Source organism: Portunus trituberculatus, chromosome 50 (genome assembly GCF_017591435.1).
Source record: "Portunus trituberculatus isolate SZX2019 chromosome 50, ASM1759143v1, whole genome shotgun sequence".
NCBI lineage: Eukaryota > Metazoa > Arthropoda > Malacostraca > Decapoda > Portunidae > Portunus > Portunus trituberculatus.
In genome coordinates this window covers 30,010,265-30,035,579 of record NC_059304.1, presented here as the reverse complement: position 1 = coordinate 30,035,579, position 25,315 = coordinate 30,010,265, and the positions used below count along the sequence as shown (strand labels likewise).

Below are 25,315 nucleotides of genomic sequence, written 5' to 3'. Positions count from 1 at the left end.
ATATCAACATGTTAGAAGCAGTTCAGAGAAGAGCAACTAGGATGATACCAGCATTAAAGCGCCTGGAGTATAGAGATAGATTAAAGGAATCAAACATGTTTTCATTTGAGAGGAGATGTATAAGAGGGGGGATATGATAGAGTTATTTAAAATGTTCTCAGATACAAACTACATAGATGTGAGATTTTTCTTTACCTTAGAGGAGGGAAGTAGGACAAGAAATCATGACAGGAAGATAAGAAAGCAAGGCTGCAGGTTAGATATAAGAAAATATTTCTTTAGTCATAGGGTGGTAGACTTCTGGAATGCATTGCCAGAGAGGGTTGTAAATAGCACTAGTTTGACAATGTTTAAAAACAGAAAAGATAAGCACTTAAATTCATTAGATTTATAATTATGTATAGCGCTGCATGATAGTTTTTATAAGAAATTTACTATAATTAAACAAGACATGATCCCCATGTATGGGGATCACAGATTGTAGAGGAATTCGCTGCAGGACTTAGCCCAGTTAATGGACCAAATATTTAGAATTAGTATATAATGTATTGTGTAGTACTTGTAAGTGTATCTTTAAGTACTGATGACGAGGTCGCTGTGCGACTGATACAGGATAACCTAGATGGGCCCTGGTGGCCCTTTGTTATCCTATTATTTATGTTATGTTATATGTTAAGGACGTGGATTCCATCTCTGTCGCTGAGGCACTACTTTCCATCTTCTCCAGAGTTGGAATTCCTCATGAGATCCTCAGCGATAGAGGAACTCAGTTCACGTCGCAACTGATGGCAGAGCTCCACAAACTTCTTGGCGTGAAGCCACAGTTCACTACCACGTACCACCCCGCTGGGAACGGACAGGTAGAAAGGTTGCACAGTCCCCTCAAAGCTGTCCTTCGGAAGCTTTGCCATGAGAAACCCCTAGAGTGGCATCGGTACCTTACTCCCGCACTTTTTGCTCTCCGAACTACCTAGTGATCATACTGGCTTCTCCGCCTTCGACTTCCTTTATGGCCGGAGTGTGCGGGGACCTCTTTCTGTTTTAAAGGATTTGTGGGAGGACAAGCTTTTGGAGGAGAATGACCGGACCAGTCTACAGTACATCATCGAGCTGTGGGATAAACTTCAAGACTGTGCTCAGCTCACCGCCCAAGAAGCTGATGTGAGTATTGCCAAGTACAAGTCCTACTTTGACTTAAGATCCCAGGACAGACAATTCAAACCTGGTGATGAGGTTCTTGTTCTCCTCCCTGATTCTAATAAAAAATTACTTTTATTCTGGAATGGTCCTTATAAAGTCCTGGAGAGGAGAAACAAAGTAGACTATCTCATTGATGAACCCAGAGGACCAAAATTATACCATGCTAACCTTCTTAAAAGGTACTTCCGTAGAACTCAAGTAAATCTGGCCCACATTTTAGATGAAGTCTCCACTCTTGCCAGTGATGAAACCAGCTTAGGAGGACCAGCCGAGACGGATGACGATGAAGACCTGTTGTTCTGTCCATCTGTCTCCCCCTCGTCAGACTCTGCATCCAACACCCAGATAGATTTCGACTCAACGCTCGACTGGGATAAACAAATGCCGTTAGAAGATCTAATCTCCTCCTTCCCCAGATGTTTTTTTCCAGCAACGCCTGGCTGCACCGACACTCTCCAGTACGACATCGTCCTAACCAGCACCAGTAGATTTCATGCAAAAACTTACCCTGTGCCGATTCACCTTCGCCCTTTCTTCGAGCATGAAGTTGATGAACTCCTTCAGCTGGGTATCATCCAACCATCTTGCTCACCACACTGTCCTCCGGTAGTGATGGTTCGAAAGTCCGATAGAAGTTATAGAATGGCAATTGATAATTATCAGCAGCTTAACTCCATCACTGTGTTCGACGCCGAACCTTCATGTTCCGTTGAGACAGACCTTCACAAGTTTTCCGGCGCCACCTACTTCTCAGAATTATATCTTGCTAAAGCTTACTACCAGATCCCCTTGATGGATCGTGCTAAACCTTTGACTGCCTTCTCCACCCACAGAGGATTGATGGAATTCTGTCGTCTCCCCTTCGGTCTCGTCACCGCTTGTTCCACCTACATCCGCCTGATGAGGATTGTCTTGGCCAACCTCCCAAATGTGACTTTCTACTTCGACAATGTCTTCATCTACTCTACAGATTGGCCCAGCCACCTCACCGCTATAACCTCTGTTCTGGAGCGACTCCGCTTGCACAAGCTCACTGCTAAACCCACCAAGTGTCGGTTCGGGTTCTCTTCTCTCCAGTACTTGGGGTTCCATCTTGACGCACACGCACACACACACACAGATGGAGATGGAGAAGGAAAACCAACAACTAAGGAAACAATGTGAAGAGATGAAGGCTAAACTCCTAAAATGGAAATGAAAATATCCGAAGGGGACTTGAGGAAGGAGGAATGCCTTAATCTAATTGATGCCAGGATGAAAGAAGTGAACCATGAACATCAGGAGGTACAAAGGTCCTTTAGGGAGATAGTGAAAAGCAGGAAGAGGAAAATAAAGTGATTACAGAGTGAAATGGTAAAGGCACTAAAGGAAAATGAGTATGTGGTGAGAGATATTGCTGAAAAGAAAAAATGTGTGATCATAACAGGATTGAGGGAGGAAACTAACAGAAACTGGCAGGATAAGAGGAATAAGGAAAATGACAGGATTAAGTCTTTACTGAATAAGATCTCTGTGGAGGAAGAGGACCTATATGCTGAGGTAGAAGAAAGTGTGAGATTGGGAGCTTTTGAGGAAGGCAAGAATAGACCATTAAAATTGAAATTAAAGTCTCAGGTGGCAGCTGAGGCCTTGTTGAGGAGGGCTTGGAAACTTAAGGACTCTGAGGAAACCAAAACAATTTACATAAGAAGAAATATGTCACAGGATGAGCGAATGAAAATGAAAGAGCTTGTAACTGAAGTGAAAGAGAGGAATGACGAAAGAACAGAGGAGGAAAAGACCAAGTTTTTTTGGAGGATGAGAAATGGGAGGCTAAAGAAGTGGTGGATAAAACAGGCGGAATAGACATTACATGGAAGAAAGAGACTAGGAATGGAATACAAGTGACTTACATGAATATAGATGGATTTCTGTCTAAGAGGCTAGAATGTATGGATTACCTAAGAAATAACAAACCGGACATAATGTGTGTAGTGGAAACAAAGCTAAGGCACGAAATAAAGCTAGACTGCTTTGTTGTAAAACACTACAAAGTATGGAGAAATGATAGAAAAATAAAGGAGGTGGTGGTATAATGGTTCTTACTAAGGAAGATCTGATAGTGAAGGAGGTGAACTATAGTAAGAGAAATGAGGAAGTGATAAGTATGCTTATAACAGATGGCAAGAGGGACATTAATATTATAACAGTATACATACCACCCAGAACCAATGCTTGGGAATATGAACAGTACCAAATGGTGATGAGAAATACTCTAGACAGAATGAAGCAAGAACTCATCAGAAAGGATAGAGTGATGATAGTTGGAGACTTTAATTGTAAAGAAATAGTGTGGGAAGACTACAAGTGGTGAACGGTGGTGAGTGGGCAGAGGAATTGTTAAAGGTAGCAACAAATAACTTGATGACACAGTGGGTGAGATCACCAACAAGGTGCAGGGGACAAGATGTTGCAGCAAGGTTGGATTTGGTATTTACCAGGGCATCTCTAAAAGAGGAAATTGAACATAAATGTCCCTTGGGAGAAGCGATCATGATGTCCTAAGCTTTGAGCTGGATACGGAATTAAGCACGAATAAGATTGTGGAACGCAGGAGGAAAAATTAAATTATATTAGGGCAAATTATAACCATATAAGGGAGTTCTTTAATGAAATTGACTGGTCCGTGGTATACCAGGAAAGGGATATGCAATTGAAATACGATAAATTTATGGATTTGTATAACTCTGCTGTGAAAAGTTTGTGCCATATTACAGAAAGAGGACTTTAAATAATAAACAGTGGTTTAATAGAAATTGTGAAGAAGCAAAAAGAACAAAGAAAAGGCATGGAAGAAACTTAAGAAAACAGTGATGTATTATCAAGAGAAGTTTACAAAACAGCAAGGAATAGATATGTTGAAGTAAGGAGAACAGCGCAGAAGGAATATGAACAGAGGGTGGTGGAAAACTGTGATTGTGACCCAAAAATGTTTTACAAATTCATAAATGGAAAACTAAATATAAGGGAGGCATTAGTAAAGGTAAAAAATGGAGAAGAAGTATATGAAGATGCTGAAGATATAGGTGAAATTTTGAACGACAACTTTTGCAGTGTTTACAAAGAAGGAGCATTTTATGGGAGGAAGACCTACGGAAATAAAGCAAATGCAGGACATCATGGTTACTAAGGAAGATGTAAGGAAAATGATAAGCAATCTGGATATTAATAAATCAATGGGGCCTGATGGCATATCTGGGAGGTTGCTAAATGAATGTAAGGATCAATTGTTGAACCCCGTATTTGATATTGTGGAAAGTAGAATAGAACCGCTAAATTATAGACCAGTATCGTTGACTAGTATATTGTGCAAGGTATGTGAAGAAGTAATTAAAGCTAAGTGGAGTGAGTATCTAGAAAGTGAAAACATTCTGAGTGATAGACAGTTTGGTTTCAGAAAAGGAAGATCGTGCGTATTCAATTTATTATGTTTTTATTCAAGAGTGACTGACATACTACAACATAGAGAGGGATGGGTGGATGCTATCTACCTGGACTTGAGAAAGGCCTTTGATAAAGTACCACACAATAGACTGATGTGGAAACTAATGAAGATTGGAGGAGTAAATGATAAACTAGCAAAATGGATGGAAAATTACTTAACGGGAAGAGAAATGAGAACAGTGGTGAGAGGAAAGAAGTCCCAGTGGAAGAAGGTAACCAGTGGAGTTTCACAAGGGTCAGTGCTTGGTCCCATCATGTTTTTGATTTATGTTAATGATATGCCAGTAGGAATTGACAGTTACATGAACATGTTTGGGGACGATACTAAAATTATGAGGAGAGTAAGGAATGTGAAAGATTGTAACAAGTTACAGGAAGATCTTGATAAAATATATGAGTGGAGTAAGGAGTGGCAGATGGAATTTAATATAGACAAGACCCATGTTATGAAAATGGGAAGAAGTAGATACAGACCAAACTGGGATTACAGGCTGGGTGATGAGAAAATTAAAGAGACCAATGAGGAGAAAGACTTAGGAGTAACCATGCAAAACACTTTGTCACCGGAGAAACACATTAACAAGATTTTTGGGAAAACATATAACATGCTTCAAAATATTGGCCTTGCATTCCACTACCTAGATGAAGGAATGATGAAGAAGATATTATGTACCTTAATAAGACCCCAGTTAGAATATGCAGCTTGTGTCTGGTCACCACATATGAAGAAAAATGTGAAGAAGGTAGAAAGGGTACAGAGGCTGGCAACAAGGATGGTACCAGGACTCAGGGAGTTAGACTATGAGGAAAGACTGAGGAAGCTGGGGCTGACCACATTAGAAGAAAGAAGAACAAGAGGAGACATGATAACTATGTATAAATTGGTAAACAGGATTGACATACTGGACAGAGAGTTGATAAAGGTGACCACAAGTAATCATCTCCGAGGACATGGAAAAAAGCTAATAAAAGACATCTGTCTAAATGACGTGAGAAAATACAGTTTCCCGCATCGTAGCTTTGATAAGTGGAATGAACTGAGCAGTCATGTCGTTGACGCAGTGTGTGTCAATCAGATGAAAGAGAGATATGACAGGAATGGACAAGGAGACAGGACACAAAGAGCTTAGCTCGAGCCCTGTAATACACAAATAGGTAAATACAAATTGGTAAATACACACACACACACACACACACACACACACACGGGACATCGTCGATGGCGGAGGTGGTCGCTGAGCTCCAGAGCAATCATCTATAATTCTACAGTTACCTAAGAGTAACCAAGGTGGGAAAGGAGCTGGTAATGTTTGTCCCGTCTCCATATAGTCATGTTAACTGTTGATTAGCAAAATAATGTCCAGTGAAGGTAAATATAAACTGTAGCCTGCGTTTGAGCCATCAGCTGGTTTGTTTACGTCTGCGCAACATGGCGGCCGTGAACTCGAAAGAGGAATCAGACTTCACAGGGTTTCAAGGAATAATGGAGAAGAGCACTTATGTGAAGAAAATTCTGGAGTTAGAAGGTAAAATTGAAAACTGTTTGAAAAGTATGAGGGCCTGGAAACGAGTTATGACAATGTAAAAGAGACTGTGCCGATATGAAGAAGGAAAATGCAGCACTGAAAGAGGAAGTTAAGCTAATTAAAGTGAATTGCGAAAAATGTGGAGAATCTCTAGGAAAAGTGATGGAGAAGCAGGCTGAATGGAAAAAGTCAGGAAGTGGAAAGAAAGGAGGTAAATTACAAAGTTGCAAGTCTGGAAAAGGAAATCAAAGAGTCAGGGAGAAAACTTTGGGCCTTGCTGAAATTATAGATCAACAGATCATAGAAGAGAAGATAGCTGAGAAAGTGGTGAAGGTTATTAAGTCAAATGAGACATTGGTGAGGGAAACTGTAGACAAAAAGAGATGTGTGGTGATATTTGGTGTGGAGGAGGATAAGACACCGAGTAAAATGGAGAGAGAGAAAACATAAAAAGGTGATAAATAATATCATTAATGTGGTGCAAGAGGAGGAAAAGACCTAGTACAAGAAATAGAGGACTTCCATAGAATTGGAAAGTTCACAAGAGAAGGTATGAGGCCAATAAGAATCAAACTTAAGTCACAAAAGGATGTAGATGAATTGGTGGAGAAGTCATGGAGGCTAGCCCAGCAGGAAACAACAAGGAAGATTTGGTTGAGAAGAGATCTCGGTGAAAAGGAAAGAGAAATGTTAAATGAGTTGAGAAAGGAGGCTTTGAAAAAAATGAAGAGAGGACAGAAGAAGAGAAGAAAGAGTTTTTCTGGAGAATCTTGGATATGAGACTGAGGAAGTGGTTCATAACCCAGAAAAGTACAGCAAGAAAGGACTAAAGAAACTTACATATGAGCGAAATGTAATGTATTCCAACATAAATGGAGTGATATCGGGATTTTAGAACTCAACGATTACTTGAGGGACAAGAACCCAGATATTGTGGGTCTTACTGAAACAAAACTGAGAGAGGAGAAGACCTGATGAAGGTTGGAGAAGGAAATATAACGTTTGGAAAAGAAATAGAGTAGGTAAGATGGGAGGAGGAGTGATGTTGCTGGTTAAAAAGATATAAAGGTGGATCAAGTGAAAAAGGTATGGGAAAGGCAGAAGTGCTAAAGATCAGAGCAGAAACTAATGAAGGAAAAAGAGGCACTACATAGTGGTGTACGTACCACCTAAGACAAATGCATGGTCAGTACAGGAATATGAAGAAATGATAAGTGATACAGGAACATGTCTGGAAGAAATGTTGGGTGGCTGTGAACGAACTATAATGATGGGAGATTTTAATTGTAAAGAGGTGTGTTGGGAGGACTGGTCAATGGAAGGATCAGAGACAACATGGGGAAATACACTATTGACACTGGCAATGGAAAATGTGTTAACTCAGTGGGTCAAAGAAGATACTAGGTTTGGAGGAGAGGGAGCATCGTCAAGACTGGACTTGGTCTTTAGTACAGAGCCAATGGTCATTGAGGAGATGAGGGTGGAGTGCCCTTTAGCAAAGAGTGATCATGCAGTTTTGGAGTTCAAGGTGATAGACGAAGAGAAATCTAGAAGAAATGAAGAATATAAAGTGGGAAGATGGAATTATGCCAAGACAGATTTTGGAAACCTAAAGAAATTCTTTCAAGAGACAAATTGGATGAAATTCAAGAGTGCTAAGGAGCAAATGAAAAGTGGAAGGAATTTATAAAATATACAAAGAAGGTGAGAAAAATTTGTACCAATAAGACAACATAGAGAAGTTGGAAAGCAGGACTGGTTTAACGATAGATGTGAAAAGGCTAGAACAAGAAAAGAGGATGCATGGAAGAGGTGGAGAAGGAAAAGACGGATTAAGCAGTGGGAAAGTTACAAAAGAGCAAGAAATGAATATGTGTTGATTAGAAGAGAAGAAAGAAAGAAACAAGAAAAGGATATAATTGATAAATGTAAAGACCAACCAAGGCTTTTTACAGACATGTGAACAACAACATCAAAAATAGAGAAAGTATTGAAAGTTTAGAAGTAAATGGAGTATACAGTGAAGATCCCAGGAAATGGCAGAGGCTATGAATGGATGCTTTCGGAAGGTATTCACAAAGGAGACTGCTTTTGACAAACCACTGGTAATGGAACAGAAAGGGATTATGAAGGAGTTTCAAGTAACTGTGGAGGAGATCAAGAACATGATGGGGAGTTTAGAAGTGAGAAAAGCTGTGGGACCTGATGGGGTATCAGGATGGATTTTAAGAGAATGCAGGAGCAATTGGCAGAAAAAGTTTGTGAAGTAATTGATGCCTCATTAAGGGAAGGCGTAGTGCCCCAAGACTGGAAAAGAGCTAACATTGTCCCAATCTATAAATCAGGTAACAAGAGAGACCCATTGAACTATAGACCAGTGTCACTTACAAGTGTGGTAGCTAAGATGTGTGAGAGGGTGGTGAAGACTAGATGGACAGACTTCTTGGAGAAAAATGACATACTTTGTGAGTGTCAATTTGGTTTTAGGAAAGGGCGTTCATGCACGACAAACCTGATATGTTACTATTCGAGGGTGATAGATGTAATACAGGAAAGAGATGGTTGGGCTGATGGAATATATCTGGATTTAAAAAAGGCCTTTGATAAGGTACCACACCAGAGACTGATCTGGAAACTTGAAATGGTAGGAGGAGTGCATGGCAGTTTACTAAAATGGATGGAAGACTTTTGGTAGGAAGAGAAATGAGAACAATAATTAAGGACAGACCATCAGAATGGGGATTGGTGGAGAGTGGAGTTCCACAGGGATCAGTGTTGGCACCAGTAATGTTCGCAGTCTACATAAATGACATGGTGGATGGGGTGTCCAGTTATGTGAGCCTATTTGCAGACGATGCAAAATTGTTAAGAAAAGTGAGATGTGACAAAGATTGCGAACTACTCCAGGAAGACTTGGACAGAATATGGAAATGGAGCTGTACATGGCAAATGGAGTTCAACACGACAAAATGCAAGAAAATAGAGTTTGGCAAGAGTGAAAGAAGAATCAGGAGTATGTACAAGATAGGAAATGAAGACATAAAACCAGTCATGAAGAAAAGACCTTGGGGTGACAATTACCAATGACCTATCGCCAGAGAGACATATAAACAAAATAATTGGAGAAGTATTGAACTTATTGAGGAACATAAGAGTGGCGTTCGATATCTAGATGAAGAAATGATGAAGAAAATAATTACTGCAATGATAAGACCGAGGCTTGAATATGCAACAATACAGTGGGCTCCGAACTTAAAGAAACACATAAGGAAACTAGAGAAAGTACAGAGGGCTGCAACGAAAATGGTGCCTGACTTAAGAGATTTGACTTATGAAGACAGACTGAAAAGAATGCAACTTCCAACCCTGGAAAACAGAAGAGAAAGGGGAGACCTGATAGCAATATACAGAGTGATGATTGGCATGGAAAAATGGATAGGGAAGATCTGTGTATGTGGAATGGAAGAATGTCGAGAGGGCATGGGAAAAACTAAAATGGCCACTTATAGGAGAGATGTGAAAAAATATAGCTTCCCTCATAGAAGGGTGGAAGCATGGAATAGTTTAGACGTGGAAGTGGTCAACGCAAGGAATATTCATGATTTTAAGAAAAAGCTGGACATTAATAGATATGGAGACGGGACAACACGAGCATAGCTCTTTTCCCGTATGTTACAATTAGGTAAATACAATTAGGTAAATACACACACACACCCTTTCCCTTTCGCATTAACAGGTAAAGGTAATTACCTGCCCCTTTTACACTATTACAGTTGTTCTCTTTTTTCAAAACAGTAGTTCAAAGCTCGAGTTTGGTTTAGGGGGTCGGCCACATTGTCACCTCCCCCCCTCCTTGTCGGTACCTCCCTCCTACGGGTCTATACGAGTCAACGTCTGCCACCACTCCTGATAGTCCGGCAGAGAGCGGCCAGCCTTCACCTGAAGAAGACCTTGAGTGTCTATCACTCCCTCTCTCAGCTCGAGCGAGTTGCATGGTTTGGGCAGCCAACGTTCTCGCCTCAACCCTTCCTTAACCCCACCCACACCCCCGGTCTAGGGTGTATTCCAGCGCTCCTGCCGACGAACTTTGTGTGGGACAAGTACCTTCCTTCCATCAACTGTACGTGTTCCATGGCGGCTTCTTCGCAGCTGGCTTCTGCGAGGGTTACTCTACGCATCAAGACAACATGGTGAGGCAAGACCTGAGGTCCCATGTGGTTCCCAGCCAAGTGGGCGTGGCTGTTCCTGCTACCTTTTGTTTTTGTGGTGTATTTGTGTTGTCTTAATAATTTGTATTCAACTTTCAAGTGTGTTTTATAATCCCTTAGATCTTGGATTGAGTAGAATCTCCCCAGTTATCTAGTCTAAAGTGGTTGCTGACATGCTCCTCCTTTAGCTAGATATAGAACCTCCAACCTGGCACTGACAAGGTGGAGAGAAGAGAGAGAGAGAGAGAGAGAGAGAGAGAGAGAGAGAGAGAGAGAGAGAGAGAGAGAGAGAGGAGAGGAGAGGAGAGAGAGAGAGAGAGAGGAGAGAGAGAGAGAGAGAGAGAGAGAGAGAGAGGAGAGGAGAGGAGAGAGGAGAGGAGAGGAGAGGAGAGGAGAGGAGAGAGAGAGAGAGAGAGAGAGAGAGAGAGAGAGAGAGAGAGAGGAGAGGAGAGGAGAGGAGAGAGAGGAGAGGAGAGGAGAGGAGAGGAGAGGAGAGGAGAGGAGAGGAGAGGAGAGGAGAGGAGAAGGGAGGAGGAGAGGAGAGGAGAGGAGAGGAGAGAGAGAGAGAGAGAGAGAGAGAGAGAGAGAGAGAGAGAGAGAGAGAGAGAGAGAGAGAGAGAGAGAGAGAGAGAGAGAGAGAGAGAGAGAGAGAGAGAGAGAGAGAGAGAGAGAGAGAGAGGAGAGAGAGGAGAGGAGAGGAGAGAGAGAGAGGAGAGGAGAGGAGAGGAGAGGAGAGGAGGAGAGGAGAGAGAGAGAGAGAGAGAGAGAGAGAGAGAGAGAGAGAGAGAGAGAGAGAGAGAGAGAGAGAGAGAGAGAGAGAGAGAGAGAGAGAGAGAGAGAGAGAGAGAGAGAGAGAGAGAGAGAGAGAGAGAGAGAGAGAGAGAGAGAGAGAGAGAGGAGAGGAGAGGAGAGGAGAGGAGAGGAGAGGAGAGGAGAGGAGAGGAGAGGAGAGGAGAGAGAGAGAGAGAGAGGAGAGAGAGAGAGAGAGAGAGAGAGAGAGAGAGAGAGAGAGAGAGAGAGAGAGAGAGAGAGAGAGAGAGAGAGGAGAGGAGAGGAGAGGAGAGGAGAGGAGAAGGAGAGGAGAGGAGAGGAGAGAGAGGGAGGAGAGAGAGAGAGAGAGAGAGAGAGAGAGAGAGAGAGAGAGAGAGAGAGAGAGAGAGAGAGAGAGAGAGAGAGAGAGAGAGAGAGAGAGAGAGAGAGAGAGAGAGAGAGAGAGAGAGAGAGAGAGAGAGAGAGAGAGAGAGAGAGAGAGAGAGAGGAGCCATGACAATTATTATAATCTTTTCTTGTGTATTATGAGTGACAGACAGCAATATTATTTCTTTTAGTGTGTCTGCAAAAATACAGATTTAGGTATTCATGTGAGTGATTAACTTACAGATACTGGTGAAGGAATGAAATGAAGGCCCCCAGCTAGGCTGTCACAAGCCACACAACCATTCAAACACAAACTAAGAAAGAGTGGAAAGTTACTTCACTTCACCACAGCACACCAGACAAATACCAGAGATAAGACAAAAAGCAGAGATTTAAGATGAAAAGCAGAGATTAAGATGAAAAGATGAGAAGAAATAGGTCTTTTAAAGACCACTAATGGGGGGACGGTTATTTATGGGAAGAGATTTGTAAAACTATGAATGAGTATTTTTTAACTGTCTTCATTCAGGACAACAAAGAGGAAATCCCAGATAGCAAACAGATTCTTAGAGCAGAGGAAAGTGAGAGGCTGACAGATATTCATATAACTAAGGAGATGGTAGAATAGGAGATAGATAAACTAAAGAAATTCAAGTCATCAGACCTGATGAAATATACCCAAGAGTACTTAAGGAGTACTAATCATCAGTGAGCCTTTAGCAGTGCATTTTAGGATGTCACTGGAGTCAAGTGAGGAACCAATAATGTGGAGACAAGCTAATGCTGAACTCATATTTAAGAAAAGAGATAAAACTCTAATGTCTAGTTACAGACCTATCAGCTTAACTTCAATTGTGGGCAAATTAATAATAAATAAATAATAATAAACAATGGCAAAAAACATTAGGCAACACCTAGACAAACACAGCTAGATATATCACTCCCAACGTGGCTTTATGAAGGGAAAGTCGTGCATTACAAATTTGTTTAGTTTTTATTGTAAGGTTTATGAGGCAGCAGATAAGGGTGATAATTACAACATCCTATACTTAGATTTCAGTAAAGCCTTTGACAAGCTACCACACCAGAGGCTCTTCAGTAAGGTTAAGGTGCACAGGATAGAGGGTAAACGAAGGTTTCATTTACTACCATCTGCTCGTTTAACGAACACCAAACTCGCTTTAACGAAGTTTTATCCAGGTAATTTTTTCCAAATTTGAAAGCCCCACCATATCACGCAAGCTGACAGGCTTTTGAATACACCAGGAGCTGCTGGTACTAAGGCCTGCCTCAGGAAAAATCCTGGGACACCTATAGAATAAAGATCAAGATCAAGATCAAGCCTCTCGTGGACAACACGCAACACTCACTCCCAGTCAAAACATAACAGCCTCAGCAGCAGCTTGTCTTCCCTAGCTCAACTTACCACCAAAATGCCCTGCAATTGGCCTAGTGTTCGTAAGAAGACCAGGAAGTCTCTTACTCTCCAAATGAAGCTAGATATTATTCACAGACACGAGAGAGGCCAGAAAACTATAGCAGTGCTGGCCACCATCTTGACTCCATATTATACTGTCTACTATTTTCAAGTCAGCAGACTCTATTAAAAAGGCTGGTGAGACCGTATCTTCCTTTCAAGCTTAAAGAACCACCTGAACTCGTGACTCTACAGTGGATAAAATGGAAAGCCTTGTAGAAGTGTGGTACATAAGTTTTGTATGCAGTACAATGATGCGCACTTTGTTTACATTCCACAGGCTGCCGGTTAGTGTCTTTCCCGTTTCACTCTTCCTCCCTTCATAAAGTTAAGATCATCAACATTATAAAGTTACATACATGCATACATACATTAGTGTACATTATAATGACTTAAATTAAACTACCTAAATGTTTAACTTCATAATTCATACTTTCATTAAACCTTTTACTGTACTATGATGCACTCTCGCTTTGCTTACTCTCAATGGAAGTTCAAATCAGGGGTTAAACTTGTTATAATCGGTTCACTTAACGAAGTGTTTTTTTTAGGAACGTAACCCCTTCGTTAAACGGGGGTTGCCTGTATATGAAAAATTGAGGCACATTATTTTTAGTTTGAATGATAGGGTTTTATTACATATCTTATGTGTATTTTTTCATTGGGGTAGCATACGAAGAACCAGAATTGATATGAATTCATCCCAACTTTGCTCTGCTAAAGGGGCTATCACACTGGCCTATGATATGTAGAATGAGGAACATATGCTCCAGATAGCTGGAACTTGCCCGGGATTAGCGGAGCAAAGTTGGGATGGCTTCATATCCATTCCGGTTCTCAGTATGCTATCCCAGTGATAAAATAAACATGATATATGTAATTAAAACCTTTTATTTAAACTATAAAGAACGTACGTTGCCTAAATTTTTCATATTGGAATATTAAATAATATTTCATCAATTTAGAAAGATAAAATGTATATACATTTTCTTCTGCATGTGGGGTTATTTTTGGTAAGTGGACTTTTGATAAAGTGGTAAAGCTTAGAGGAAGATGGTGACTGACTGTGGTGTGAGTGGTGAAGACAGTGACGTAGTGAGTGTTGTGTTTACGTATTCTTTGTTTTGTTGTTTTTTCTTATTATTTTTTTGCTTTCTCTTATTATTTCTTGCTTTTCCCTTTACTTTAAATACACTTCTAGTATTTAGAATGGTAAATAATTAAAATAAATAGAGTATTTTTTACAATTTTTTTAGCAGGAATTAGGTAGCTTTGCTCATACAGGACTACCACATCCCACATTCCCCCTATTATCTATTGTTTCTTATGAGAATTACATGTTTGTTTTACGCATATTTTGATATACGTGATACCTCTTGGAAAGCATCTATCATGTAAATCGAGTTACCTGTATAACTTAACTACAGTGGTACCTCAAGATACAAGTCTAATTCGTTCTGTGACAGAGCTCGTATCTCAAAATAATTTTTCCCATTGAAATGCACTGAAATGCCATTAATCCATTCCAGCCTCCCTCCAAAAAAACCCCTATTTTTTTACATGTTTTCAAGTAAGAAAAAGATACTTATCAATAATAATTATTGCACAGAAACATAATAAAACATAACAAAAGATAATATATAGATAAACTACTCTTATAAAGTACATTTATCTCAGATGATGCATTACATGGGATGATACTGCATTCCCAACCCTCACTTGACTCATTGATCAGCTGGAGTGTACAAATATAGCCACTCACAGAAGACTGGCTGCTCCTATAATGACAGAGGAACTTGTTGACGCCCCTGGAAACATTATTCATTGAATAAATTAAGTTTTAAGTAAAAGAGAGAGAGAGAGAGAGAGAGAATAGAGGTCACACTGCCACGGGTGATTACTGTAGTGTGAAAATTATGAAAGAACAATCACAGTGTATGAGATCTGTGGGAAACAAATAGGTACTAACTCGATGAGGCTGGACCAATGCACCGAGCCGCCGATTAACAGAAACATCCCCAAGCATGAGCTGTATCTCAAAATTTCATATCAGCAAATCACTTTTCTGCTGAAGTTTCGCATTTGCATGAGATACGCTGCACGTCACCACACTGACAGTTGCTGCTTAGCTGCAGCGCCGATAGGTTATTTACCCAGCTACTCGGAGGCAGTTGCTGTGTGACGGATTTGGAAGGCGTTTGCATACTGTTCCGCAGTGTGCATTCAGCCTTATACCTGCTTTCCAAGTTTGGAGCGGGTGAGTGCCCCACTGTGTGTGCTTGACCTGGCATTTGAGTGTTTACGACGCTCGCATTCTGAGTGTTTATGACGCTCCTTGTGTTTGTGTTGGTGTGGCGGCTTGAGGTCGCCGCCATGTCCTCCTCCGGCAATGGTTCTTCCCAACACAAACAGGTGGACAGACAGGTGCTTCCTCTCACGGAAGAGAAGGATGCCATCGTTCCCGTAACTATGGGCACAAGTCCAAGTCAAGCAGCCTTCCTTCCCATCGGGATAGTTCTCTACATGCTAGCTCTGTGCATCGGAGTTTGGCTGACGTGGCACTGGCCCCTCACCCGCCACCCGCCGCCATTATGTCACATGCTGCTTACGAGGTTAAACAACATGTACATGGCGACTCCTCAGCTCCTTGAAACTCAGTATTGCAAGCTATTGCAGAACTGGGGAGTGATATAAATAAGCTGAAAGCAGAGAGGAGGCAGGAAGGCTTGCTGAAGCCTAACAGTAACACTGATGCCAGACCGGGTGCCAGCACAGCCAGGGATGACGCAGGACCTGACATGCCCTCACCTGGTAACTTTTCTGGTTTTCTTTCTGAGGAAGGTAGTTGTGAAGAGGGTGAGATTCATGGTGATAACCCTGTTTGCAGTATTTTGATGCAGACCTCTAAGGCTTTCGGCCCTGTTGAAGAGGTTTCCTGTGATGTTGATAAGCATGTCGCAGACATGCTTATCAACATCACACGTAGGTTCGAATCCCACCACGTACAGTCTTAAACACTTTGCCATTTGTTGAGTGGTTTAAAGTTACCTACATGTCACCATGATACCCAGGTTCTAGGTGGTTACACCCAAGATGAGCTTTGGGGGTGATATGGGCCCTAACATGGGTACCACTATAAATAAAATTGCCTGCGCCACTAATGGGCGGAAGCTGAACAGTGCTTCCCATACAAACTTCAAGTGTGCCTACAGGTGCTATAGGCCTTACCGTAAAAAAAAAAAAAAAAAAAAAAAAAAAAAGCTGTTTGATCATGGTGTGCGGGAGGACAGTTACAAGGAAGTTGCAGAGGACAAGAGTACCAAGAGGCCTGGTAATTGTCCTGTTTTATCCCCTGTTGAGTGCAATGTGCAGATTTTGGAGGCGCTCAAACAGGACTCTAGGAAGGCAGATTTGCATATGAAAGACGTGAACAAAGATATCCTTAAAGCAGTTACCTTCATCATTAAATCCCTTTTGGTGCTGGATAAAGTGGCCCAGGATGAGGGTAATGCTGTTCTGGCCCATGAGGTGGGCATGATTAATGGTGCTCTGGCCCTGTTAGGTCATGCCAACTACCGTAACAACTTGGTACACCGCTTTAACATCAAGCGGGAAATAAATCAGAAATATGCACACCTGTGCTCAGACAAAGTGCCCATGACACGTTTTTTTATTTGGGGATGACCTCTCTCAGTCTGCAAAACAGATCGAAGAGTCTGAGAAACTCAGGACTAAAATTACGGCCAAATCTCCCTTCCCTTCCTGGAAGCCTGGCACCTGGAAGTTTGGAGGTAGGAAGACAAGTCCATTTGGCAGAACCTCGTCTAGAGGGTTTGCATCAAGATTTCAACCCTATGGACATCGGAGACAAGGACATAGGGGAGACCAGAGGCTTTTCTTACCATGTCAGGGCTCAGATTAAAAAAAACTCCCGAGGCCAGGGACGCAGCACTCCCCGGCAATAAACCAGGCAAGTTCTAACTTTGTTGCAAGTTCCCTTCACAAGTTTGTGCATGAGTAGAGAAAAATCACTAGTGATCCACATATTTTGGACATAGTTGAACATTGTCACTTGAATATTAATGTCAGTGAAATTGGTTATTTGTGTTTTGAGGATGTGGAGTATAACTTCAGCTTGACGGAACAAATAATTCTTTCACAGAAAATTTCTAAGTTATTGGAACTTAATGTTGTTAAAAAACACAGAGAAGGGCAGATCTGATCATTTCCCTTGTGTTTTTGAGGATAAAAAAGGATGGAGGTTACAGGATGGTATTTAATTTAGAGAAATTAAACAAACACATTCCCTATACACATTTCAAAATGGAAAATTTTGAGCAAGCTATCAGACTTGTAAATAAAGGTGACTATTTGGCGTCTATGGATCTTAAACATGCCTATTACTCTGTTAAGATTGCGGAGGAACAACAGAAATGCCTTTGTTTTCAATGGCATGGTAAAGTTTATCAGTTCACCTGTCTTCCCAATGGAATTTCAGAAGGTCCTAGACTTTTTACTAAGCTCATGAAACCTATTTTTGCAACTTTAAGAGAAAAAAGTTTTACCATCACAAGCTTTATTAATTACACGTCATGTGTAGTGCTTCTTTTGCAGGGTGCTATGATTGCATTTATTCTACTATTGACTTACTCAGGAAAATGGGCTTTTGTATTATTCTTGAGAAATCTGTGCTAGTGCCCACTAAATGTGTTGAATATCTTGGCTTGGTAATGTCATTGATTCTGAGAAAATTATTGATACCTTAACAGCACGTAGGAAAGAGCAAATTCTCCTTGGATGTAGACAATTACTAGCTAAGACTTGTGACAAGATCAGAGAAGTGGCCAGGGTGATTGGGCTTCTAGTTGCTGCCATCCCAGCTATGGAACTTAGGAAGTTACACTATCGTCATCTTGAATCAGCAAAGATAACAGCATTGCGAAGGACTTGTGGGGACTTTAACAAAAAGATGTTGATCACGGATGAAATGAAAACTGACTTGATGCGGTGGATTGAACATGCTGAGACACCCAACATAGGTGAATAATTCACCTAGCTCCTGACATTGTTTTATACACAGATGCTTCAGATTTAGGCTGGGGTGGTTACCTCAATAATCAGTCAGTTAATGGACGATGGTCAGCAGAGGAAAGGAGGCTTCACATTAATGCCCGGTAACTCAAAGCTGTGTTTCTTGCATTAAAATCTTTTGCAAGTGAGGTTAGAGGAAAGCACATTAAGGTTTTTTTGTGACAATACTACAGCAGTAAATTACATTAATGAGATGGGAGGCACTAAGTCTGTGGCTTGTAACAATGTCTGCACTGATATTTGGAACTGGTGTTTGGATTATGATGCATGGGTCACGTGTTCTTATATTCCCGGGAGTGATAATGTTTTGGCTGATACAGCATCTAGGAACTTCAATGACAGACATGAATGGAAGTTGGATGAGAACATTTTCAGGGATTTATGCCATATTTTTGGCACACCCAGCATTGATTTATTTGCCTCAAGGTTGAACAGGCAAGTGCCTCGGTTTTGCTCCTAGAGGCCAGACCCAGAAACAAATTATTGTGATGCATTCAGTTTTGATTGGGCAACATTGGGATTTGTTAATATTTTCTCCCCTTTCTCCCTGATCGCTAGATGCCTGCAGAAGTTCAGAGCAGAGGGGGCTAGAGGTTGGATGATTGTTCTATTGTGGACATCCCAGCCTGTCAAGCCTGTTTTGTCAAAATTGAAACAGATGGAACCCTTACAGACTCTTTCACTGAAGGACCTTACACTGAAACTTGTCATGCTGATGGCACTTACACAAGCTGCCAGAGTTCAGACCCTACATTTGCTAGTGCTAAAGAATATTAACATAAAGGAAGATGCTATTTCTGTTTGGTTAGGGGACAACATTAAACAATGTCGTCCTGGATTTAATGTTCAGTTTGTAACATTTTTGCCTTATAAAAAGGACAAGAGTTTATGTGTGTGTAGGACTTTACGCACATATCTGGAAAAAATGGAACTCCTCCAAGAGGAGACTGGGGAGCAGGATAGCAGACTCTTCATAAGCTTCATCAAGCCACATAAATCTGTATCAAGAGATACAATTGCAATATGGATTAAGCATGTGCTTATCATTTCTGGTGTTGACTCTGCCAAATACACAGCGAGCAGTGTCCGCACGGCTGCAACCTCTCAGGCCAGGGCCATGTCTGTGCCAATATGCCACATCTTGTCTAAAGCTGGATGGTCAAGGGAATTGACCTTAGCCAAACACTAAAACAAGAATATTGTACAGAAGGGGGACCCATTCCAAGATGCAGTGCTGGACTAACTTGGGCATATTATTTATAAAGGTAATTTTATTGAGCAGTACGTTTTTAATCAATTTTGAACGGGTTTCAGATACACATATGCCAAAGAACTACTGTAATACGTCACCCACATGTCTTTAAAACCTCATGCGAATGCGAAGCTTCAGCAGAAAAGTGATTTGCTGATATGAAATTACTGAAGTACATGAGACTTACCATAGGTCAGTTGAAATGTGCTTCGAGTTTTATGAAGCAAATCACTTCTGCTGAAGGAAAGCATTCACATGCCCTCCACTCCTCCCCTTCCATGAAGCCAACTGGGGGTTTCTTTATTAGGAATCATTAGTCTTGTTTATCATGTGGGTGCTCGTATTCTTCAAAGTCTGTCGGTGTGGTGACATGCAGTGTATCTCATGTGAATGCTCCCCTTCAGCAGAAGTGACTTGCTTCATAAAACTCAAAGCACATTTCAACTGACCTACAGTAAGTCTAATGTACTTCAGTAATCTTGCTCGTATCTCATAAAAAAAAAAAGACCAAATCATACCTCATATCTCAAAAAACTTTTATCTTAGGCAGCTCGTATTTCGAGGTAACACTATATATGTATATGTGAATACCTATAACCCAAAACTGGTGACAGATACAATAATGTTGGCAAGGGGAAGGGAAAATGTTACCAATATAATATTAATTGATATTTTTACTTGCATATTGCTAAGAATAATGATGTTTAGTATATACATCTGCAAATATACTCCAATTATCAATTGTATCAAATAAGTAATATTGAGGAAGTGATTGTCCACCATACTGCCCATGTGCCAACTCAATATTAAGCATTATCCTTTTCATATTCATTATTTAACATGAATTTTTTTTTTTTTTTTTTTTTTTGCTAAATTTGAGAAGAGGTAATTTTTGGAAGCTATTGGGTAAGCTTGATATCACTACGTATGTTAAAACAATAAGTTTTTCTGCCTGGCAGAGAGAGAAAGAGAAAGGAGAAGGAGAATGGAGAGAGAGAGAGAGAGAGAGAGAGAGAGAGAGAGAGAGAGAGAGAGAGAGAGAGAGAGAGAGAGAGAGAGAGAGAGAGAGAGAGAGAGAGAGAGAGAGAGAGAGAGAGAGAGAGAGAGAGAGAGAGAGAGAGAGAGAATGGTGGAAAAGCTGACTGTCCTGCCCACATGGATAGAAGAGCATTGTGTCAGTGAGTGAGGTCTCTGTCCCATGCCCTGTGCCTGGCCCATATGGTACACCACAGCAGGCTGCCACTAAGACCAGACAATGGCAAGTTACCACAGAGACTACAACATCATCATCTCCTTCATAATGTGTCATGCATAGTGCATAGTACACCCTAACACGGAAGTTCATTGTTCTTCAGACATGCTTATCCCACATGACACTCTATGATTACGTTTTATTGTATTTCAGTCGCCTCACATAATGTACTTGTTTCACAGCCATTCTTGTTTGGTGAAAATATAGGGAGAATCTGGGTATGACCTGCTGAAGGGTCCTGTTATTTCACCTGTATCCTTGCTAAAGGGGGAGCACGCATATTGTATGTGTTTTTTACCATGATATATTCCGTCACCAGGGTTTTGACAGAAATATATAGTATCGTGTCAAAATGAGGGTCTCGCTGTCCTATGACCATCCAATGGCCAGTTACAATAAGCATGAGGCCCCTCTGGAGTCTGTACACCATCAATAATGCTTTCATCTCAAACAATATTAACCCCTTCACTACGGTGACGCCTATGTGGGCGTCATGAAGCCCCAGTAGCAAATACGGTGACGCCTACGTAGACGTCATATTTCTTTTCTGAGCTTTCTTCAGTTCAGTTGTCCCATATAGTGTGTTGGATACCAACTACACATGCCGTATGCTGTCCTTGAAATCCTAGTGCTCCTCCCACCATCCTTGTCTCCACCAATCACTAAAGATAAGCTACATGCATCCCGCCTTGTGTCTAAAATTACCCAATGGCATAGACTGTTCCCATCTCTCTCTCTCTCTCTCTCTCTCTCTCTCTCTCTCTCTCTCTCTCTCTCCTCCTCCTCCCCCTCCTCATCTTCCTTCCCTCCCTCCCCTCTCCTCTCGAAAGATAAGTTACATGCGTCCCGCCTTGTAACATTCGTGAAAACACACACACACACACACACACACACACACACACACACACACACACACACACACACACACACACACACTCATACATGCACACACACACACACAAAGACACACACATACTGGATAGAGAGTTGATAAAGGTGACCAAAAGTAATTATCTCCGAGGACATGGAAAAAAGCTAATAAAGGACATCTGTCTAAATGACGTGAGAAAATACAGTTTCCCGCATCGTAGCATTGATAAGTGGAATAAACTGAGCAGTCATGTCGTTGACGTGGTGTGTGTCAATCAGATGAAAGAGAGATATGACAGGAATGGACAAGGAGACAGGACACAGAGAGCTTAGCTCGGGCCCTGTAATACACAAATAGATAAATACAAATAGGTAAATACACACACACACACAAATACAAAAACAACACATTTTCTAATCTCTCTCTCTCTCTCTCTCTCTCTCTCTCTCTCTCTTTCTCCGAAGAGAGAAGCATCCACTTTCCTCTTCGAAGGCGATATAGTGACTAAAAAATAGCAGCATAATACACAAAGACGACAAATATGACAAGCTTGCACGAGTTTCCTCAAGGGGGCACTACCACCCGTATATCATACAGGCGGGCTTTTTTAACATCCGGCGCGAAGGGATTAACACAACTTTACCTTCACAATCCCATTCATTCTATAATGTTTCTACTGATAACCACCACAGACATACATAATGACTACATCACTCACCTCTTTCCCATCCATAAGTGTCCAAGCTCCTGGGGAAGAGTCAAGACCTCGAATAAAGTTGTGGATGTCCTCTGCAGATTGATCCCAGTTGATCTTACACAATTCTTTCTTGTTTAGCATTGGATCATAGGTGGCACCTTCAGCAGGTTGGATAATTTTGGGGGCCTTTCCATCAGACACTAGTTTCACAGCTTCTGCCTATGCAATCAGAAAAAAATAATTATCTCAAGTTCATCTCTGGATATACATATTATGTTAATGTAACAATTTTTTAATTCAGGTTATTACATAATAATAATAATAATAATAATAATAATAATAATAATAATAATAATAATAATAATAATAATAATAATAATAATAACAATTATAATAATGATAAAATAAAAATAATAATGTAATATACCTACATTACAAAAAAATATAAGAAAATAGAAGAAAAGAAGGGAAGAGAAGAAAGATGAATGGAGAATAATGGGCCCAGGTCACCCATAGCTGTTGTTATTGTAGCTCAACTTTTTTTTTTTTTTTTTTTTTTTACATAGGGAAGGGGGCCAGACAAGGGCAAAAATTAAAAAAAATTTAAAGAAAAGGCCCACTTGAGTGTTGGCTCTCTAAAAAGTGTAAAAGCGTCAGCCAAAGTTGGGAAGCAAATGCCTCAATACCTCCCTCTTAAAAGAAGACAAGTCGTAGAAATTTGGAAATAGAGATGCAGGGAGTGAGTTCCAGAGTTTACCAGTGAAAGGGATGAATGATTGAGAGGACTGGTTATCTCTTGCATTAGAGTTGGACAGAATAGGGATGAGAGGAAGAAGAAAGCCTTGTGCAGCGAGGCCGCAGGAGGAAGGGAGGCATGCAGTTAGCAAGATCAGTAGAACAGTTAGCACGAAAATAGCGATAAAAGATAGAAAGAGATGCAACATTCCGGTGGTGAAAAAGAGGCTAAAGACAGTTAGTCAGAGGACAGGAGCTGATGAGACGAAGAGCTTTTGATTCCACCCTATCTTGGGTGGAATCTGGGTCAGATTTAGAGAGGATCAAATACCAAGGAAATGACCTTTTAATGACCTAGACCAGGTGTCTCATGCAAACATTAAGGGACAGGACAAACAGCTATGTTTTCATTTATATGTTGTTGTTGTTGTTGTCTCAAACTATGAGGTCAAGCTCCACAATGAGTATAAATGATAGGTTGACAATGCCTTTCGGGGTGTGTCATGTAGTGTTGAAGTTGCTACAGTATAAAGGAGTGTAAGAATTTATGGGAGTGTGAGGAAATAACCTTTGATATCAGGTCATATATTATCAAGGAAAGAGTGAAAAGGCAGAAAGAGAAAAGCTGGAGAGGCACAGAGAGAGACCTGAGGTTCTAAGCCACCCCGGCCTGCATGTGGCCACAGTCAGGATGGAAATCATATAAAAGTAAGTGGAACTTATAAGTTGCAAAGCAGTATTGAAATCAAGTAAAACAAAGAAGGAATAATGACAGGAAAGCTTTGATTTCCAAACTGCCGTCTTATAATTTCTATCCTTCTCTCTGCAACTTTATCTCAAGTTTCCCTTCCAACAGTTCTATTGCTGATGTGGTAGACAGCCACTGTTCTTCTAAATCTATTAATAGTGGTGTTCTTCAGGGTTCTGTCCTGTCACCCCCTCTCTTTCTATTGTTCATTAATTATCTTCTTAACCAAACTTCTTGCCCTATCCACTCCTACACTGATGATACAACCCTACATCTTTCCACATCCTTTCAGACATATCCAACACTTCAGGAAGTCAACCAATCATGCAAGGATGCCACAGAACACCTGACTTCTGATCTTACTAATATATCCAATTGGGGCACAGAAAATCCAGAATTTTCAATGCTTCAAAAACTCAATTCCTCCATATATCAACTTGACACAACCTTCCAGACAACTATACTCTCTTCTTCAATGGCACTCAACTGTCTCCCTCTTCCACATTGAATATCCATGGTCTGTCTTTTACTCATAATCTTAACTGGTAACTTCACATCTCATCTCTTGCTAAAACAGCTTCTATGAAGTTAGGCATTTTGTGGCATCTTCACAAGTTTTTTCTCACTCCTCCAACTGCTTACTCTGTACAAGGGCCTTATCCACCCCTGTATGGAGTACAGGTAACTCTTGATTTACACGATAGATACATTCTAAGAGACATCGCGTATTTCAAAATTCGCGTACAACAAACATGTAATTCTCATAAGAAACGATAGATAATAGCGAGCATGTGGGATGTGGTCCAAATCATGTATAAGCAAATTGATCACACAAATCTGATTAATTATAATATTTTTTCGGTTGCATATTAACAAAAACGCATAAATTAAACAACCGTATATCAAGAGTTACCTGTACCCTTTGCATGTTTGGGGGGGGCGGTTCCACTTACACAGTTTTATTACATTGAGTGGAATCAAAAGCTTTTCATCTCCCCTCTTCTGACTGACTGTCTTCAACCTCTTTCTCACTGCCAAAATGTTGCATCTCTTTCTATCTTTTATCGCTATTTTCATAGTAACTTTTATTGATCTTGCTAACTGCATGCCTCCCATCCTGCGACCTAGCTGGACAAGGCTTTCTTTTTCTCATCCCTTTTCTGTCCAACCCTCTAACGCAAGAGTTAGCTAGTACACTTAACCCTCGGCTATCGCGCCCAATTGGGGCCGAAATAGCCGCGCCATAGCCGAAAACGCGATAGGTGAATTGAACAACTAATGGTGAAGATTGTTATTGGTGCTGCAACCACAAATTTTACTCCTAATATCCCTCATTTTTTACCTTTTTTTAATTACTGTATAATTCATTGGTACCAATTAAAACATGTCAAGGTTATAACAGTAATAATGATAATAAAAAGAGTAATAACAATAATAATAATAATAATAATAATAATAATAATAATAATAATAATAATAATAGTAGTAGTAGTAGTAGTAGTAGTAGTAGTAGTAGTAGTAGTAGTAGTAGTAGTACTATTGTTATTATTATTAGTAGTAGTAGTAGCAGTACTATTGTTAGAAGTAGTAGTAGTAGTAGTAGTAGTAGTAGTAGTAGTAGTAGTAGTAGTAGTAGTA

The 25,315-nt window shown here is 40.7% G+C and overlaps 1 protein-coding gene across 1 annotated transcript in view; it reads right to left on the bottom strand.

The window, feature by feature from the left end:
* Positions 1 to 25,315, bottom strand: part of LOC123499957 (cytosolic 10-formyltetrahydrofolate dehydrogenase-like) — a 330,856-nt gene that overhangs the window by 224,570 nt on the left and 80,971 nt on the right. The window contains exons 6-13 of the mRNA XM_045248489.1: positions 22,192 to 22,413; positions 20,530 to 20,616; positions 16,487 to 16,586; positions 15,840 to 15,966; positions 15,267 to 15,498; positions 2,092 to 2,205; positions 1,708 to 1,764; positions 712 to 920 (exon numbers count right to left, since the gene is read on the bottom strand). Coding sequence (XP_045104424.1) covers positions 712 to 920; positions 1,708 to 1,764; positions 2,092 to 2,205; positions 15,267 to 15,498; positions 15,840 to 15,966; positions 16,487 to 16,586; positions 20,530 to 20,616; positions 22,192 to 22,413 — 1,148 coding nt within the window. The remainder of the gene's footprint in view (positions 1 to 711; positions 921 to 1,707; positions 1,765 to 2,091; positions 2,206 to 15,266; positions 15,499 to 15,839; positions 15,967 to 16,486; positions 16,587 to 20,529; positions 20,617 to 22,191; positions 22,414 to 25,315) is intronic.